This window comes from Felis catus, chromosome A1, assembly GCF_018350175.1.
Source record: "Felis catus isolate Fca126 chromosome A1, F.catus_Fca126_mat1.0, whole genome shotgun sequence".
NCBI lineage: Eukaryota > Metazoa > Chordata > Mammalia > Carnivora > Felidae > Felis > Felis catus.
This window is the reverse complement of record NC_058368.1, coordinates 213978066-213998910: the sequence shown is the minus strand read 5'-3', so window position 1 is coordinate 213998910 and position 20845 is coordinate 213978066. Positions and strand designations below refer to the sequence as shown.

Genomic DNA, 20845 nt, shown 5'->3' with positions numbered 1-20845 from the left:
ACCATGGGATCATGACCTGAGCCAAAACCAAGAGGTGGTCATTCAATCAACTGAGGCACCCAGGCACCCCAACCCATGGCTTCTTCTAACTCAGCTTCAGAAAAGACTACCAACCAAGAACTCATCCCTGCTTCCCTGGCTCCTCCTTACAATCCACCAGCACCAGCCCTCCCGCCTCCCTCACTACATGGATTCAATAACTCTGTTTTGTGGGCCTACAGGTTTGTGTCTGGCTGCCTGTGGCTGATTAGACTTTCACAGTATCATTACTCAAGAAAAAATTCAACGGTTCACCCCCGTCTCTCACACATTACACCTAATAGATGTGAACCAATATGGAGATGTCAAATGAGTCAGAATGGCCTGGTGTGTGCACTTGAAAATGGTGAAACAGAAAGACCATGTATTACTAAGCACTGCTCAGTTTCATAAAGACACACTAAGATGAATTCTGAATCTCGGCCTTCCCATTTGTAAGATCATGTTCAGACTCTGCTTTTTCATTGAATCACTTATTCATTTTATTCTGTTAACAAATATTTATTAAATACTGTGCTTGCCAGCACTGCACTCGGTACTGGAAATATAAGATAAGCTTGCTAAGTAGACAAGTGGGAGAAAGAAGCAGTTTAAAAAGAGAAACGAATCTAAACAAAAACCAATGCAATGAAAAGCACATGGTGTAAACCTGCATATAATTCAGGAAACCAGGAACACAGCATAGATTTGGGGGGGGGGGTGCAGCAGGTACGATGGGAGAAGGGGGCAGGGAGTAGCTGGGAGTGAGGGGACTAGTGTAAGGCAAGACTGGAAGGAGGAAGAAAGTAAAGAAGTTGCTGAAATTGCCAACAAAAGATAAAGGCCAAAACAAAGATATTTTAAGATTTGAGAAAAAGACTTAAAATACATGCCATCTGCTATAGATATAAATCAAGATGCACACTCATTTGTATGTGTAGGACAAAATGGGGAACATGGAACATCTGTAGATAACTTTCCCATCAGGAGAAAATTCACAAACATAAAATCATCACAAATCTCTATAAAAACAAATATAAAAAAATCAAATCCTCAAATATGAACATTATTGAGGTCACATTTTTCAAAACTATTGATTCTTTTTTTTTTTTTTAAATATCCTAAGTAATTCAGTAATAACATCTGACAGCCATTTAAGCTGAAGGCTTCACAAAGGCTTAAAACACTGGCTTCCTGTGTTCTTTATTGCTCCATGAGGGCTATTTCACTCAATTATAATGACATTTCAATTTGGAATACAGAGTTGCGTCTCCCTTTAAATGTTAAATTGACTTGTTTTGGTACAAAAAGCATCCAGTATGCTCTATTACATGCAGGATTTTAAAAAGTGGCTCTAGCAATATTAATAGCTTAATACTTTAGTAACAATAGGGACTATTTTAGAATCTATCATTTGTTCTTAAACTATAACTTGTTTAAGGAAGAAAAAAAAAGTACCTTCATACTCTTTATTCATAGCCCTGTCAGAAACTCCCTATGAACTGACTTTCTAAAATAAATATACATGTATCTAGTCTACATAGTTTATATAAAAATAAATCCTAAACAGAAAAGCCAAAAGGCTATAGCTTCAAGTAAGCTTGCATGGCATAGGTACCCAACCATTATAAAACAGAAAATCATAATCAACTTCAAGATACTTGAAAATAAAACAAAGTATTCATATTGAATTTGGTAAGTGGCCATGGGAGAAATGGGGTCTCAGGTAGAAGGCAAATTCCTAGTGCAAATGCCCACAGAACTTTCCCATTTGCAACAGGGTTGAGTAAGTTATTTTTGTTGTATTGAAATCTACCATCCATGGCATATTCGGGAACTTCGTTTCTCCTACACTCTCTTTAAACACAAACACTAATTGATATAAAATCTTCTATAATGATACTTGAGAAAAATCAAATGATTCAAGATAAATACCGGATCATTAAAGAGTAAGCGTCCAAATAACTGTTTGGCTTCCTCCAGGCTTCCCTCCAAGTAAACAGCTCCTAGATAAAAGGAAGAGAATGCCAAAAGGAAGGCTGCATTAATATTCAAAGAAAATTATATGTCTCTATAAATAAAGCAAAAAGGCAAGCCAAAACTCACTCACATTAAAGAAAAAAAATTGACAAGACCAGAGCAACTAATTTAAAGGTAGCATCTTCCCTCTCTTAGCCAGGATTTGTACTATAAATTAGACTGAAATGTGAAATTCAAGTTACTAAAACCTAAATCCAATATTTTAAGTAAAAAGAGGCCTACTATGAACTATCATGCGAGGTATGGGTATGAACTTACTAAGGGAACTATGCACAAATACCGACTTTACGAGCATGTTAGGTTTTATTTTATATTTATAGTTTATGTTTTAGACCATAAAAAGACCTGATAAAACCTGAGCTCAGATCAATGAAGCCTTCTGCAAATAAAAATCAGGACAATCTCAGGGGTACCTGGATGGCTCAGTTGGCTGAGCTTCCAACTTTTTTTGGGGGGGGGGTGGAATTCTATCTTTTTATTTTTTAATATATGAAATTTATTGTCAAATTGGTTTCCATACAACACCCAGTTCTCATCCCAAAAGATGCCCTCTTCAATACCCATCACCTACCCTCCCCTCCCTTCCACCCCCCATCAACCCTCAGTTTGTTCTCAGTTTTTAAGAGTCTCCTATGCTTTGGCTCTCTCCCACTCTAACCTCTTTTTTTTTTTTTTTTCCTTCCCCTCCTCCATGGGTTTCTGTTAAGTTTCTCAGGATCCACATAAGAGTGAAAACATATGGTCTCTGTCTTTCTCTGTATGACTTATTTCACTTAGCATAACACTCTCCAGTTCCATCCACGTTGCTACAAAGGGCCATATTTCATTCTTTCTCACTGCCACGTAGTATTCCATTGTGTATATAAACCACAATTTCTTTATCCATTCGTCAGTTGATGGACATTTAAGCTCTTTCCATAATTTGGCTATTGTTGAGAGTGCTGCTATAAACACTGGGGTACAAGTGCCCCTATGCATCAGCACTCCTGTATCCCTTGGGTAAATTCCCAACAGTGCTATTGCTGGGTCATAGGGTAGGTCTATTTTTAATTTTTTGAGGAACCTCCACACTGTTTTCCAGAGTGGCTGCACCAGTTTGCATTCCCACCAATAGTGCAGGAGGGTTCCTGTTTCTCCACATCCTCTCCAGCATCTATAGTCTCCTGATTTGTTCATTTTGGCCACTCTGACTGGCGTGAGGTGATATCTGAGTGTGGTTTTGATTTGTATTTCCCTGATGAGGAGCGATGTTGAGCCTCTTTTCATGTGCCTGTTGGCCATCTGGATGTCTTCTTTACAGAACTGTCTATTCATGTTTTCTGCCCATTTCTTCACTGGATTATTTGTTTTTGGGTGTGGAGTTTGGTGATGAGCTTCCAACTTTTAACCCCAGCTCAGGTCATGATCTCACGGTTCATGGGACTGAGCCCCAGGTTGGGATCTACACTGACAGCGCAGAGCCTGCTTGGGATATTCTCTCTCTCTCTCTCTCTCTCTCTCTCTCTCTCTCATAAAAAATAAATAAATTTTAAAAAATCAGGACAACCTTTTTCTTTAATTTGAAATAACTAACATTTAAACTGGGTATCAAATAACATTTTAATTGAGTATCAAATAACTCTGGAGTAAGATAGTCCTATATTTTTGAAATCATATTTTTATATCTGTCTTCAGAAAGGCATTTCTTAAGTAAAACATTAAGACACTTAGTCACCAGGACTTTTGATGAATAAGTACATTTATTATTTGTCCATAGTTATAGTAATAATAATAATAATGCTAGTAACAATGAGGAGGATAGTAAAAGTAACAGTAGTGGTTTGGGGACTACTCAGGCCCTAGGCAAAGTGCAAAGCATTTTTGCATTCTTACCTTCACCTTCATAGGACACCTCAGTAAAGAGTGTTACAAAAGATTTATAGGACTTTGGCTTATAGTAGGTGATTTGGGGAAGGTTTAAGGAAATGGAACTCTGAAGGGGTGGCTGCCAGGATTGCATATTAAGATTCTCACAATTCTGTGAGATAAGTGATCCTATCTCCATGTCACAGATGGGGAAACTGAGGCTCAAAGAGACTCAGTAACTTGGTGAAGACACAGTGCTGATAAATAAAGCAAAAAGGAATTGAATCATGTCTGCCTGGCTTGGGAGCCAACTGTAACACTGTCAAAATTATTATGTGTACAGAGCACAGTAATTCCATGTGACACATTCTCTGAAAATAGACATATTTGTGCAAAACAGACATAGCTGTGAAAAGACTGTGGATACTAATTATTAAACATTCTCTTGTTACCATCATCAGTACAAAACTATAATGGGATGCTTTTATACTCATTTTCAAAGGAAGAAGGAAAAATTGATAAGGAAGCACAAAGGCCTTTGAAACATAAAATGTACTCAATCATTTACCTAAAAAAAAAAAAAAAAAAAAAATCAAGGAATTGTCAATCTACTGTTACATTTCACTGTAAAGCATACTTGCAATCACCAGCTCATTAACTCTTCATAACTTTCCTGTGCCAATAGCTAACTATATTCTGGTTATAGTAAAAAAGAAACCGAGGACGTAAAGTGTCTGCATCAGTCTTGCTTCAAGTAAGTAATAGTTACATAGACTCAAGCCCTGGGATTTAAAAAATGCAATGTTTTCAAGATGTTGAAGTCAGAAAATCTTGTAAACAGTTTAAAATGTGATTAAAAACAGTGTTAGGGCCTCACAAGCAACCTACTTGCTGTTTATTTATGCATGTGGTCCTGAATCAAATCTGGAAAGTAATCCATCTACATATTAACTTACTTCAATTCAATTCAGTATATACTAACCATGCACGTACATGACATCAGACACCAGTTCAGGCATGGGGAATGCAAGAAAAGAAAGCAAGACTGCTGCTCTGGAAGAGCTACAATACGTGAAGTTAGTGTTCTACTAGGGACCTCACATGCTTTGGAAACAACTAACTTTGTCCCAAGTTTCCACACTGAATTTTATATGGTCTCCAAACATTTTAAGCATACAAGAAATTAGATTATAAAAAGAGAAATTACCTATTAATGCTTCAAAACAATTAGCCATTGCATGTCGAAGGTCTGATTCCCTACAAAGGTCAGGTCCATGAGCATAAAGCATAAAACGATCCAGTTCAAGTTTCTACAAAATTCAAAATGACAATAAGAAAGAAAGAATCTGACGAAGTCATAACTGCAACAACTCAACATCTCCTGGGGGTAAGGGGTTATGGATACAAATTAATTGGTCTTATGTCAATAAAGTAAGAGAGTTTAGCTTGCCATTCATTAGGAGTCCTTACATATGGTTCAGATCTGACTAATCTCAACCTTTCCCCAACGAGGCTTCTATGAACTCTGATGTTTCAACTCTGATGGTTCAGAACTGATCAGATCTGAGTCTAATTCCAAGTTCAGACCAAGCACTAGCCAAAGCTGGAAAAAGACTATGCTATAAGACCATGGGCCTTTGGGTTCACCCAACATGTCTAGAGACACAAATCTAACCCAAAGTCAACCTCTTTGATTCCCAATTTATACGGTATTGATGTCTGTACTATACAGAACAAATCTGTATGTGGCAAAACCAATGGGAACCCTTGGAAGATTTCAAAATGCCTTGTATCTCTAAATCTTTTTTTTTTTTTTTTTTTTTTTTTTTGTAGTTTGGATTAAGGATTTCTGTGGCCCTTTATCTCTGTACTTGTGTCCACTCTGTGAGGTCTCTGTACTCATCTTTCAGAAGGCTCAGTGAAATCTGAGCAATGAGGTTGGATTTACCTTAAGGGCTCCTGGACTATTGTTTGTAATGAATTATGCTTCTTTTTTTTTAATTTGGCCTCAGAAAAGTTTAGAACCAAATTTGTGGCCAAGATCTGGAAATTGTGTAGGACTTATGAATATATCTGTGTATAGTAACTTCACTTCTGGCTTCATTTATTTTCCTGCATATTTTCTCTTTACTTTGAGTTAAGTCCTACTGATTTCTTACCCTATTGTATTATAAGACACAAATCAAGTCCTTTTAGAACTAGACACAGTATGAATGATTTTTTAAAATAAAACTGCTGAGACTGAATAAATGGAAATCACAATTCTTCCCATAAAAGGAGAAAAATACAAACATTGCATATGCATGCAATAAATCTGTTTCCATTACCCTATAATTCAGTTCAATAAATTCTTACTAAACAGGAACATGCTATGTAATATAGACCAAGTCACAAGTTAATGAACCAACTAGGACAATAGAAGTCTTATCAGTCCTCAAATAGGATACTCAGATTTCGTGTGTCTCAGTGAATTTTAATATCCATGTCCATTTACACTGGAAAAAGAGACAATAAAAACCAGACATATGTGCTATCAGTATTCTGTACTGCTACGAATTCATGAGTACAAAATATATTCAAATGAGTTTCGACTACCACAAATGCAACAGCAGAAAACACATCTTTTAAAAAATTGATCCCTAAGTGCAAGAGCTTATGCTAGAATATGTAAATTTCATCTGTTGCACAACTTCACTGGGAAAATCCAATTGTCTGCTAATCTCTGGAGCCCTGTTTGAGAATAGACTGCAAGTCATGTTTTATATTACAAACAAGTATTCTGGAATGCTATGAATTTTCCAAGTTTTCATAATCCCTGCTCTACATCTTTACTTTTTCCCGTAGGCATTAGTGGAACTTTTAAAAAGGAGAGTGGTGTTCAACTGGTGCTTGTGTTAAAAGTTCATCTGTCTGTGGAGAGCTGACCTGAGCTTTCATTAGATTCTCAGAGATTCTCAGCAATCCTCTGTCAAGTACTTCCCTCCCAAATGGTTCAAACCACTGGTCTAGACAGAGGGCAAGGCCACCACTGCCTTCTGCTGGAGCAGATGAATGTTGAATGCTATGGGAGTGTCAGTACTTGGGGTGGAAGAAGATCATACAGAAAAGTGAAGGGAGAAACTGGGAAAATTAACTCACGGGTTTGTACGTACCCCAGGTGTCACATAACAGTTTCTGTTTTCCTGCTATGGCAATTTTTCAAACTTTGTAAATATCCTGCCTACAACTGTTTGAAAAACAATCCATTATATCTTAAACTGAAAAAAAAAATTGGGAGGGAGTTAACTACTTATTAACATTTATTTCCAGTAGACATTTATGTGCCCTGTCAGGAAACATTTTGACAATTAAAGCAACGTAACATTGAAGTAGTTGTACGTAGGGTTGTAGAATTTCACTCATTGTGAAGCTCCTAAAACCAAGTTGGCATACATGTCGCCTACAGTTTTTCATTAATGTGTCATTACTTGCATTCTCAAATGCCGTCATTATGATGATGTTGTTACATAAAATTAAAGAATACACTCTTGCTAACATAAAAACCAGAGGCTAAAATTAACCATTTTGAATATACTAAATGCCTTAGCAAGATCAAATTAAGAACCAGGATGGGTTTAATCCAGTCTTTTCTATAAAATGAAGAAAAAAAGAAAAAGAAAAAGAAAGCAAAAATCAAGGGAAACTCAGAAAAGTTTTTCCAATGAATCATAGATTGGTGTTTGGAGATTTAAAAGCCACAGTTTCCCTTACTACTGAATAAACACACAGGTCTTTAAAATGTCATAATTTATAATGAAAACAGTGGTAGCAACAATAAAAACAACAAACTCCTACTAATTTATTTACCTCTTTCTGTGATTACTACTAACAAGGATTATGCCAAGTACTTTACAAAGTGAATTCTCCCAACTCAAACGATAATTTTGGGGCACCTGGGTGGCTCAGTTGGTTACGTGTTCGACTTCAGCTCAAGTCACGATCTCATGGTGTGAGTTCGAGCCCTGCATAGGGCTCTCAACTAATGGTGTGGAGCCTGTTTGGCATTCTCTCTCTCTCTCTCTCTCTCTCTCTCTCTCTCTCTCTCAGAATAACTAAAGAAACTTAAAAAAACAAAACCACTCAAACAATAATTTCCTTTCTTACAACCACCCTGAATGGCAGGCACTGATGCCATCTCCACTTTACAGATGAGAGAGCAGAGGCTTGGAGGAGAGACAGCAACCTGCCTAGGTCCCCCTCACCCCACTGTTTGTAAGAGAGGTGTGGACTGGAATCCTGGTGGCCAATTCCAGCGCCTGAATTGGTTTGCTCTAATTTGCTGTCCTAAGACACCATATAGAGACAGGAAGATCAGATAAGATAATGTAAATAAGTAAAATGTCCACCATGAATCTAAACTGAAAAGAGTCAAACAATGAAGTCAATGTGGCTGGCTGGACAACCTAAACCCTAAATCTTAATTACTGGGATTTGTGATATCTGGGAATTCTCAAACATCTAGAAAGTATCCCTTGTGGGTATAAATGAGCAGGCATATTTCATTCAAAGCTATAATGCTGCTTATTAGTGTAAATTAAAAACAAATGCCATACAGAAATTTTACACAAAGGGAAGATACAAAATATTTCATTTCTTTGCTCTGTTCTTGTTCCTTTTCCCCAAATGTTTAACTCTATTCACGCACATCTGTCAAATTTTTCCTCTTCTGTTATCAAGTTACTTCACCATGGAGTTCATTAGTTGCTGGTGAACTCACAAAGGTAACAGAACTAATAAGACTGAATCTTTAAAACCCAAACAAAAAAAATCCTTCCCAGTCTATAAAATATTAAACTCTTAATATACCCTAAAGAGTTACTTATTCAAATGCAAAATTATGCATGGAATGAAGAAGAAAACTTCCAACTTTACCACAAATGCTTCAGATGCTTGACATACCTTTGCTAACATGGCAAGGTGCTGATTCTGAACAATGGCGGTCCGGTAAGTTGCTAATCCTCCTTCTTCCAGACTAGGAAACAAGTAGTACAAATGGACACTGCAAAAAAAAAAAAAAAAAAAAGGTACATAAATAAATATGCATCACAACCTTCTGTCTGTAGCTCCAAGTTACAAAAACAGGCCTGGCACACAATATCTGCACAACAGGTATCAGCTGTGTTGAACCAAACTGAAGGGTTTGATTAAAAGTCTATGAAAGTTAAATAGGAAGCACAGTATATCTGAATGTACTAAAACCCAAACAGCACCATTCACTCCTATTTTCACATCTACTTGTGTTAAAAGACTTCTCTGACAAATCTGATGACAACAAAGACCTGAGCGGTTGGTCATGGACTGCTAAGAGCAAATTTATGTGACACTCAGATACCAGGCCTGGAAACAAATACCTTCGCTGGGGCTGAGTTATGAGTAGCCTCTGAAGACGAGCCTGGAAGCCCCGAGCAGGCAGCAGTGGTGGCATATCCTTTACAAATACAACAGGGACAGGAACAGAACCAAGACTGGCCCCAAGGAAAGCCAAAGGGGTTGATGGAAAGCATGGAGATTTGGAAGAAGGCCACATGGACAGTTGCACCATCGGCAACTGCCGCTCCTAAATCTCACCCCAGTTTTTAGGATCTGCTGTTGATTGGGGCAGCTAGCTTGTTTAGTCCTATTGTGTCCAGTGAGAACAGGCTTGGAGAAGAGCCCCCTCTGTCTCATTATGTCCTTTTTGGGAAAAGAAATGACCCAGAAAGAATACAAATAGCTCAAGATAGTTCCCAGAGAGGTACATGTTGTCTCCCTTTAAAAGAGAGACCCTATGGGCTTTCCTACCCCTACCCCTGAATTAAGGACACAAACACACTTCTGGAGAGAAAATACATACAAATACACACATGCACGCACACACATATGCATACCAAAATCTCGTCATTAAAATTACTTCCCTTGAGATCAGAAGAGTGAGAAATGGATTAAAGACAAATCCTAGAAAATGAAATGACATTTTAAAATATCATCCCCTTCTCTACAAATTGAATATAAGCTCTGAAGCATCGAGACCAAGACAAGCTGGATCTCTTGTGGTTGTAGCAACTTGAACATAAACTTGACAGGACAAAGACACTAGCCTTTCATCTTATAATCTTGTGCATTACAGCGTCAGTGAGTACAAGTTATCAGGGCAAGAGCCACAGACATATAGCTTTCAAGCTGTACAGAAGAGACAAGATACATTGTGTTTCAATCCCTTATTTAGATAATTACAAAGAGGGTAACAGTAAGTATGTTACCTATAAAATGTAATTATTAGGGGACAGCAGAAAACCCTCCTTACCTGGTCAGAAATTCAACAACAGCGTCACCTAGGAACTCCAACCTTTCATTGTGATTAATCCTGTAGGAAAATTTAAAAAAATCACTTAAAATAGCAAACATCTACATTCCCTCCCTCTCTTCTCAAAGAAAAGACACATGAGAGCTCCTTTTGTAATTGAAACTACCTTATTCTTCATAATCAAAAGCACTGACCACCATCTTAGTCGAAGTATGGCACACCTACTGGGTAAGGGAGGGGGCATTCTATCGTACTCTGTACTTAAGGCCTTCCTACCTGAGGGCTTCCTTCCCCTGGGAATCAGATTTAAAGTGAGGAGTTATCACCCTAACAACTGTGAATCTTTCCACACTCCTAAAAGGTGGGTAAGAGAAAGGAGAATGCACTCTAATGAGTTAGAACTGAGCACTGAAAAAGATTTGGTACAATGTTCTAAGAACAGCTTCCCATTGCCCAAACTCTAAATTTAACTTAGCATCTAAAGTCCTTCAAAAGAGGCCTAACCTATTTTTTCAAGTCCCAGTATCCACTGCTATCCTCTCCCACCTATGTTTTGGGCTCCTGCCCCCAAACTGTGTGGTACTCTCTGAAAAGGGCATATGCCCTAAAGCTTTCCACCATCGCTCCTGTGCACTGAGCCTACTCATTCCTCAAGGCCTACCAAAGGTTGTTTCTCTGTGCATGCTTGCCCGAGGGCTCTCATCTAAATTAATACTCCCCCCTCAGTGCATATCACACTTTATTTACACCTTCATTGTGTGATGAAGGCACATCTCCCAGGCTAAGTTCCTCATATCCAAGTGTAAGGCTGAAATGACCGGGAAGGTAGTCCATAGGAAACCTCTGTCTGCCTCTCAGAAAGTCCAGCACAGCCACCTTCCCTCAGTGCTAAAGCAGATCGCTACCTTTGGCTGAGCAGAGATGTGACACGATCTGGTTCAGGGTTTTAAAAGGCCACCCTGGCTGCTGTGCGAAGACAGCGTGCAGGGTGACAAGCACTGAGAGGGGTACTGTGGCTGTCTGGTGAGACATGATGGAGGCTCAAGCTGGGAGGAAACGGTGGGGAAGGCGAGAAAAGAAAAGAATGAAGGTCAATACCTAGATTTTGGCTTCCATAGCTGGGTGAAAGGTGGTGCCATTTACTGTGAGGGGAGGACCAAAAGGAACAGGTTTGGGCAGAAGCAGGAGGTGCATTTGAAGAATGTTTACTTTGAAATGTCCATGAAACATCCAAATGGAGAAATCCAGTATCTATGATCCTACTGTTCACGGGCAAGAACAAAGCTGGTAATAAATCTTTAGGAGTGGTCAATGTTTAGACAGGATTTTGGGCAATGGAACTGGATGATACTACCTATATAGAGAATTAAGCTAGCAAAAAAGGATCTCAGGACTGAGCCCAGGGGAGGGCCACACTTGAGGTCAAGCAGAAGAAAAACCAGCAAAGGAGAGGGGACTGGTTGGGGAGGTGGGCGGAAAAGGAGGCCAGTGTTATCCCTCAGCAAACAAGAACAAGCGTCAAGAAAGAAACGGATCCAGGTAAGATGCAAAGAGAGCATGGATGTGATGCTGAGGACACTGTTAAGGCCACTGGAGTGGGGGGGGTGGGGGGGAGCATCTCTGTGAAACAGGAAAGACAAACCCGGTTCCGATTAGAGTAGGCTGCAAACTAACGTGTGTTTGAAGCCTCTTATGGGAAGAACCCGGGTTCCTGTTTCACGGCTAGCGGCAGACACAGAAACTATGGGTCTGGAGGATTGTAACAGAAGGAAGCCAGGAAGGATGGTGACAACAGTGACAGGGAAAGGAGAGCACACCAAATCCCTGGGACCTGAGCAATGAAGGGGACAGACCTGGGCCTGGGCAGGATCTCACCTCCCTAACTCCAGGCTTCTCCTCATCTTCTGATACTGACCCTCATCTTCTTCAAAAATTCAATAGCTGACTATCAAGTCCAAACCTGCCTGGTTTTCAAGGCGATTCTTTATCTAGTCCCACAGTAACCACCCGTTTCATCAGCAATTCACGACTCTAAGTTGACCAGACACACCACTGCTTCTCCCTTCCATGTTACCTCTCCCAAATCCTGCTTGTTCTTAATGTCAGCTGGGGGCCTGCCCGAATCACTGGAGCTCCCGGGAGCACCCCTAGCCCCACGTGACTTAAGCATTTGTCACTCAATTTATAACAAAATTATATACTATCTTTTATTGTTCACTGCCTCATGTATGCCAGTTTAGTTTCCTTATTTACTGTTTATTTATTTTTTGAGAGAGAGTGGGAGTGCAAGTACCTGAGCATGAGCAGGGGAGAGGGGTGGGGGGGAGGGGGAAGGGAGGGAGGGAGAAAGGATCTTAAGCAGGCTCCACGTCCAGTGTGGAGTCCAACACGGGGCTCGATCTCACAACCATGAGATCATGACCTGAACCAAAATCAAGAGTCACACACTTAACTGACTGAGCCACCCAGGCACCCCTAGTTCCCATATTTAAAATCACCCTATAGTTTCCATACATGTGGAAAATTTTTTAAGATAATTATTTATAAATTAAATGACTCCTGGCTACCAAATCATCTACTTGGTAACTTGAGTTCAATTTTATATTATCTCACATATCTCATAATTTAATTCTTCCACCCTACCATGCCTCCACATTTTTTTTCATTCCTCCACATTTTAGAATTTTAAAGGAAAAATAAACATAATAGGAGAAAACTAGAAAGATATGAGCAACAAAGATATGATTCTGAACTTTCATTTCAATACGTCCTTTATTTATGTGAAAAAGGCATTCTGGAAAGCAGTTAATAGTCAATAATGGAAAATGCAGGGGGAAAAAGTAAACAATTTATAGCTATGATGAAGAATTCATAATCTAATAGCTTACAGAAAGAGAAGAAAGAGAAAGAAAGAAAAGGAAAAGAAAAAAGCCCTCAAACATATTTTCCTCAGTCTTAACTACTTTGTATTAGATTTTAGAAGACTTTGTTGCTAATCCATTAGCCAAGAATAAGTAAACATTATATTTTAAAAGTATGTTTTAGAAGCTACTTGATACTGTGATTTTGTTTTCCAAATAAACCAAAACTCCAAAAGTGTCTGTCATCGTTCTTAGCGCATCAAGGAGTAGAGGCCCTAGTTAACATGGTAACTAGGCCTAAGACCTCTTGCTAACTTAATTTCATGAAACCTAATAAACTGTTCTCCTGAGAGATGATGGGAACAGCAAAAAGAAATGTTGAGTTTTTATAAAGAAAGAAATTAGTATTACCCTATTCTCTTCCAAAAGTCAGTAAAAGGAGAATAGCATTTTCTGTGGTGGAGACTATTTTTTTTTGCCAATAGTTCAAAGCACTGTACAGAAAATCTGCTTAACATGGAAAGTAAGAAACCACACCTGGGGTGCGGACAAACCATATTTGGATTGTCTTATGCTTTATTAAACAGTGAGACATCTAGGAAAAAAATAAGACACCTGGCCAAAGAATAATGGCTGCTTTGAGTCATATACTATTTGAATGAAGTCATATTGGCATAAATTTTACTTTAATTTGTTTTATAAACTTTCAGGACAAGAACTATGTCTAGGATTTTAATAACCACAAAGTTAGACTATTATTATTTAATGTGTTAAAAATACAAGGTCACAGTTTCAAACAGGTTTATTCAATAGTGAGTCTGCCATCTACTAAATAATTTGCCCATATCCAGCATATGCTTTTCTGTGTCTACACTGTGACTAAATGCTGGCCGTGCGTCACAAACAAAAATGGGTTCACTTCAGTTCATTATTGTAACGGGCAATTCCTAATTCAACGGTTTATCTAGAAAAAAATGGACACATTGAGCTGCTAGTCACTTGACTGCAGAGGCCAAGCTTTTGTTCCTTCTTCTATTGTTTCCACACTCTTTAATCACCCTCTTTATAAATGCTAACTAGTTCCAAGAGGAGATGTTTACTGAGCAATAAACACTCCATTTGTTTTTGAGAACTGAATCAGCAAAGGCATTATGAAATCTAGATTAAGTATATCATTTATACAGCACATTTGGCCTGAGGAATTCAAAGCACTTTATAAAACATAACGGTCTCCCTGTAACAGTAATTCCTGTAAGGTGTCATTTACTTCACGGAAAATCATCTTGGGATGGGCCAAGTCCAAGGGTGACTACTACAGTGACAGTATGGACATTTTCTCACCTTTGCATTTCAGGCCTTAACCAGTGTCAGGTAAAGTGAAGGTAGAAGGGGTGCTAGAGATCAGCTGAACCTTCCACCCAATTCAGGAATTCTATTCATTACATCTGTCTGGACACTTAGGGAGTAGGGAGGTCAGAGAGCTACTAGATCTGAGACTCACTGGACATAGGGATCCCAGGATAAGCATCTCTGGGATTTTACTTGAAATATTTAAGACAGCAAATCTACTCAGTAGAATTCACATATACTCTAGCATGTTTTACTGTCTTTAATGCGAGATACTTAGGTATAATTGATTGAAACTTTTTAACTACCACCACTTCTTTAAACACAGAGACATTAATAAATAGTCCATACCTGTCTCTACAAATCAAAAACAAAATAAAACAAGGCAGCTCATTTTTATTTTTGAGAGAACGTAAACAGCGGGAGGGACAGAGCGGGAGAGAGGGATAGAGGATCTGAAGCAGGCTCTGCGTGAACACCAGCGAGCCCAACGTGGGGGTTGAGCTCACGAACCAAACCGTGAGATCATGACCTGAGCCAGTCAGACACTCAACCAACTTAGCCACCCAGGGCCCCGTGGCAGCTTATTTTTCTATTAACAGTCTTCTCGCCCCTCTTTCCTAAAGGTCTTACTGATAATATATGGATTACTTGAATGCCACCTGAAGTTTAATCTTTCAGAGACCCTTTCTGTGGTAACATTTCATTGCAATCTACAGAAGTTAAATATAATCATACAACTGAGATTTATGTGGTTAAACAGTGACACTTCAAAAATTAAGGGTGGCATATTCACATGAGATGATGCCATCATAAGAGTTAATTATTTTATAGTTTTGATAGGCAGACATATTTTTATTTAAGTCTTCATGCCTTTTTGTAAATCTTATATAAGATACTAACCTGCCATTTAAACCTCTACTGATGGCTCTGACCATGACCCTTAACATCAAGTTTCCCTATTTCTAGGGAAATGTAAACAAGTAAATAACCTGAGAGGAAAGTGTTATCACGAATGGCATTCTTTCTTTAATACTTACTTACTGAGCTTCTGCTCTATGCAAGGCACTAGTTGCAAACAAAACAAAACAAAACAAAACAAAAAACAAAACAAAACAAAAACAAAACAAACCAACAAAGAAAAAGGGTATGACCACAGACCTTCAAAATGCTTACAGTAAAGAAAATAAGCCCATCACACAGAGTTCCAGGGCATTCCAGGGGGAGCTGTACAATGACTGCTGGCGTTTGGGGAAGGGAAAGGGTACACCAGATAGCACAGTAAAGTACCTCAGTCTTACTGGTGTGTAGGTAGCCACAGGGAAAAGAAAGGTGTACCTGGAACACTGGCCTGGGGCCAGATCACAGGTGCTGGGATTGCCAGGTGGGGAGGTTCAGACTTATCCAGTAGGTGATGAGATCTCATTAAAAGCTTTCAAGCAGGTTACAGCTAAAAACTAGAATTGAGACGGGCATCTGGGTGGCTCAGTCAGTTAAGTGTCCACCTCTTGATTTCAGCTCAGGTCATGATCTCATGACTCATGAGATCAAGACCCACATCGGGCTCTGTGCTGACAGTGCAGAGCCTGCTTGGGATTCTCTCTCTCTCTCTCTCTCTCTCTCTCTCTCTCTCTCTCTCTCCCCTTCTCTCTCTGCCCCTGCCCCTGCTTGTGTGCATGCTCGCTCTCTCTCTTTCTCTCAAAATAAATAAACAGACATAAAAAAATACTAGAAGTGAGGCTCCAGAAATAGCCAGGGGACTGAATGCAGAGGCAGTATGAGGGCAGAAGTGGCAGAATGTGGTCACTAACTCCAGTGCAGGATAGACAGGGGTGGGAGGAGTGGTTTCCAGGAGGATCAGGAGAAGGATTCGATCAAGAGCCCCTCCTCTCACCCTTCTCTTCTGCCTGTCCTGCTCCTCCACATTCCTATTTCCATTAGTACCTCACTCCTTCTCTTTTTCCTTTCTCAAGTTTGAGGTTCTGAGCAAGCTTGTTTGGGAGGAGATACAACCACTGACACTTGCAATTTGATAGTTTTTTTTTAATTAATTTATTTGTTTTGAAAGAGAGAGAAAATGAGTAGGGAAGGAGCAGAGAGAGGGAGAGCGATCCCAAGCAGGCTCTGCACTGACAGCCTAACACAGGGCTCGAACCCACAAACTGTGAGATCATGACCTGAGCTGAAACCAAGAGTCAGACACTTAACTGACTGAAGCACCCAGGTGCCCCGACAGGGTTTACTTTAAAGATACGCAAACACTTCCAAGGAGCAGGGACAACTGCATCCCGTTTTAAAATAGCAAACTAAGAAATAAAAGGAGAGGGCAAATCATTTCAAGTGAACTCCAATTATTCAAGTGCATAATATAAAACTGACCTATAATCCCTAAACAACCACCAGAGCTATCCTCAGCCCCACAGCAGACTATGTATATTTTGTTTTGACCTTGAGTGAAGCACTTAGCAGAGTATCTTTTACATTAAGTTATTTATGTTCATAGCACTCTTACCCCACCTAAGGTAGTCACACCTTCTGGTGAGTGGGGGCTTTGTCTCACTTGCCTTTAAATCCTCCAAAATACCTACAAATTACCTCAAACTCAAAAGGTACTAGATAAACGTCTGTTGGATTAAACATGTATGAAGAGCCATGCACAGCGGAGACCGCTGGACAACCACAGTCCAGCCGTAGCAGACGCTGCCACCAAAGAAGCGAAGAGGCTCTTACTGAATAGAAACCTGGGGTCAACCCCACATCAGCAATAAGCAATAATCAGGAGGCTCTCGACACAAGCAGCAAAGGACACATCATATCTGTTTATTCTCTATCATTTCCAACATGGTTGAGTTCAAAATGAACACGGTTTCTCAGATATCATTCCTTCTGCCACGGAAAGAAAGCCCTGTTCTTTGTGACGGAAAAAAAGAAAACAAATCGTGAGGTCTGAACAACACTATCAGAGACAATTTACGTACCAACAACTATGGTTGGGGTAGATGAGACAAAGATAATTTAAGCTCATGCTTTCATCAGTGTAAAGTACATGTGTAGGGCATGTGTAGCCTTGCCTTTTTCAAAGGGGCCGCAGGGAACTCAGGGTTCCACTTATTAAAACACAGAACTGGTCATCTGGAGACTCTACAATATAGCAGCGTAAAAGGAAACCATGGCCACACTGTCCCTGAGGGTGTGATTAAGGGCTCTTTTAATTAGACAGCTCTTTTCTGATCTTAGGCTCTCACAGAATACCACAGTAAGGCGTATGATCATCTTCAAACGAAAATTTTAAAGTTTCATCCTGCCTTTCTTTTCACCTCTTGATTGAAGAGGAAGATGGTATGGTCTATGATAATTTCAAAAGAGAGCAACTCAAGGCAAGCCAATTTAAAAAGAAAAGTGACAGATGAAGAAAGAGGTAGAAAAGGAAGTTATGCTAGCTATGGCTGGCCATGCTCTTGGCTGTGGAAGCCAGTTATGAGCTGCAGCAACGGTCAACCCTGTCACTTCTATCCCGGCTCTACCCACCTTTAATCCATTTAAGTCTGGATCCAAGAGGGATAAGCCTGGCTATTTAACTTCTCAACTGTCCATTTTAAAAAGAAATCTGCCCTCTAGCAATCTCTATTGGCTTTCAGAGTATAACCCACTGTGTTTTACACACAAAGATAAGCTTCCTGAGGGCAACATCAGAGACTCCAGCCATTAGGCAATTGCCTCCATTAGTTTTCCAGGGCTGTTAATGAGTTTAGACCCAGTCCACTTCCTTTCCAGATTCTTCAGGGGCTTAAGGCCACACAAAATTAAGAATGTTAATATATGAGAGTATCTCTTAAAATCAAGAAAGACAATAATGAGAATTAACATATAAAAATTTCCAATCCATTATATAAGGCCAGTATTATCCTAATAATAAAACCAAACAAAACATCACAGAAAAGGAAAACTACAGACCAATAACTCTTATGACTATAGACATAAAAATCCCCAACAATACTAGTAGACTAAGTTTGTAGCATATAAAAAGGATTATACATCATAATCAAGTGAGATATATCCCAGGAAAGCAAGGTTGGTTCAACATCAATGAACACAATATACCACATGAATAGAATAAATGAAAAAAAAAAAAAAAAAAAAAAAGATCATCTCAATAGCAAAAAAATAAATGAATAAAAAACAAAAAGAACATTTGACAAAATTCTACATACTTTCATAATAAAAACATTCAGCAAACTAGGAACAGAAAGAAATTTCCTCAGCCTGATTAAAAGACATCTACAGGGGCGCCTGGGTGGCTCAGTCGGTTGAGCATCCGACTCTGGCTCAGGTCATGATCTCACAGCTCATGAGTTCAAGCCCTGCGTCAGGCTCTGTGCTGACAGCTTGGAGCCTGGAGCCTGCTTCCGATTCTGTGTCTCCCTCTCTCTCTGCCCTTCCCCCACTCATGCTCTGTCTCTCTCTCTCAAAAATAAATAGACATTTAAAAAAATAAAAAAGACATCTGCGAAAAACCCACAGCTAACATCAGACTCAACAGTAAAAAAATGCTTTCACCTAAAGATTTTAGGAAGAAGACAAGGACCCACTCTTACCACTTCTATTCAGCATTATACTGGAAGCTCCAGCCAGGGCAACTATGTTTAAAGAATGAAATAAAAGGCATCCAAAGTGGAACGGAAAAACTAAAACCATCTCTGTTTGTAGGTGATATGATCATATACACAAAAAAATACTACACAATCCACTAAAAAACTATTATAGCTAACAAAGGAGCTCATCAAGGTTGCAAGATACAACATCAATATACAAAAACTGATTCTATTTGTCTACAACGGCAATGAACAATCCAAAAATGAAATTAAGAAAACAATTCCATATATAATAGCATCAAAAAGAATAAAATACTTAGGAATAAACTTAGCAAAAGACAAAATGTACTCTTAAAACTATAATATAAAGTAAATTAAATTAATTAAAGATGACTTAATTAGGGGCACCTGGGTGGCTTGTCGGTTAAATGTCCAACTCTTGACCTCAGTTCAGGTCGTACTCTCATGGTTCGTTGAGATCAAGCCCCTTGTCAGGCTCCGCGCTTGCTGATAGCGTGGAGCCTGTCTGGGATTCTCTCTCTTATCTCTCTCTGTCCCTCCCCCCGCTCACTGTGTCGCTCAAAATAAATAAACAAATATTATAAAAATAAATAAATAAAAACACAATAATATTAGTATTTAAAAAAAAAAACATGACTTGGGGTGCTTGGGTGGCTCAATCAGTTAAGCATTCAACTCTTGATTTTGGCTCTGGTCATGATCTCACAGTTGGTGAGTTCAATCCCCACATCGGACTCTGCACTGCACGGGATTCTCTTTCTCTGCCCCTCCCCCATTCATTCTCTCTCTCTCTCTCTCTCTCTCTCTCTCTCTCTCTCTCTCTCAAAATAAATAAACTTTACAAAATAAATTTTTTTTTTAAAATGACTTAAATAAATGTAAAGATATATAATGTTTAGGGATCAGAACTTAATATTAAGATGGTAATCATTCACAAATTGATCTACAGATTCAATACAATCCCTACCAAAATCCTAGCTGGCTTCTTTGCAAAAATTGATAAGCTAATCCAAAATTTCATGTGGAAATGTAATGGGTCTGGGATAGCCAAAACAAACTTGAAAGAAGAAGAAGAGGAAAAAAAAGTTGGAGATCTTGCATTTCTTATTTTCAAAACTTACTATAAAGTTAGTTATCAAGACAGTGTGGTACCAGCATAAGGACAGACATAAAGATCAACAGAATAGAACTGAGAGTCCAAAAAGAATCCTCACATATACCATCAATTAATTATCAACAAGGGTGTCAAGACAATTTAGTGGAGAAAGATTAGCATTTTCAACAAATGATGCTGGCACAACTGGATATCCACATCAAAAGACTGCAGCTGGACCCCTACACCACGCCACACACAAAAATTAACTCTAAAATAGACCAAAGATCTAAATGTAAGAGAAAAAAACTATACAACTCTTAAAAGAAAAAAAGATGTAAATCTCTGTGACTCCACATTAGGCAGTCGCTTCTTAGACATGACACCAAAAGTATAAGCAACACAAGAAGTAACAGAAAAATTGGACTTCATCAAAACTTTTCTTTGAAGGACATCTTCAAAAGAATGAAGAAACAATCCTTAGAATGAGAAAAAAATTTTGCAAATTTGCATCTGATGAGACTTATATCTGGAATATATAAAAATGATTCTAAATCAATAACTTAAAATAACCCAATTAAACACAGGAAAAGATTCCCAACAGATAGTTCTCTTAGGTAAGATATACAAATGGCCAATTAAGCACATGAAAAGATACACAACATCATTAGCCATCAGGGAAATACAAACAAAACCACAAATGAGG

The 20845-nt window shown here is 38.9% G+C and overlaps 1 protein-coding gene across 11 annotated transcripts in view; it reads right to left on the bottom strand.

The window, feature by feature from the left end:
- The window catches only part of DROSHA (drosha ribonuclease III), a 201905-nt gene that overhangs the window by 102705 nt on the left and 78355 nt on the right, over nt 1-20845 (bottom strand). For all 11 annotated transcript variants that reach the window (XM_045038429.1, XM_045038420.1, XM_045038401.1 and 8 more), the window contains 4 exons: nt 10226-10285; nt 8842-8941; nt 5111-5213; nt 1954-2024 (listed from right to left, as the gene is read on the bottom strand). In XM_045038429.1, the coding sequence (XP_044894364.1) occupies nt 1954-2024; nt 5111-5213; nt 8842-8941; nt 10226-10285 (334 nt within the window). The remainder of the gene's footprint in view (nt 1-1953; nt 2025-5110; nt 5214-8841; nt 8942-10225; nt 10286-20845) is intronic.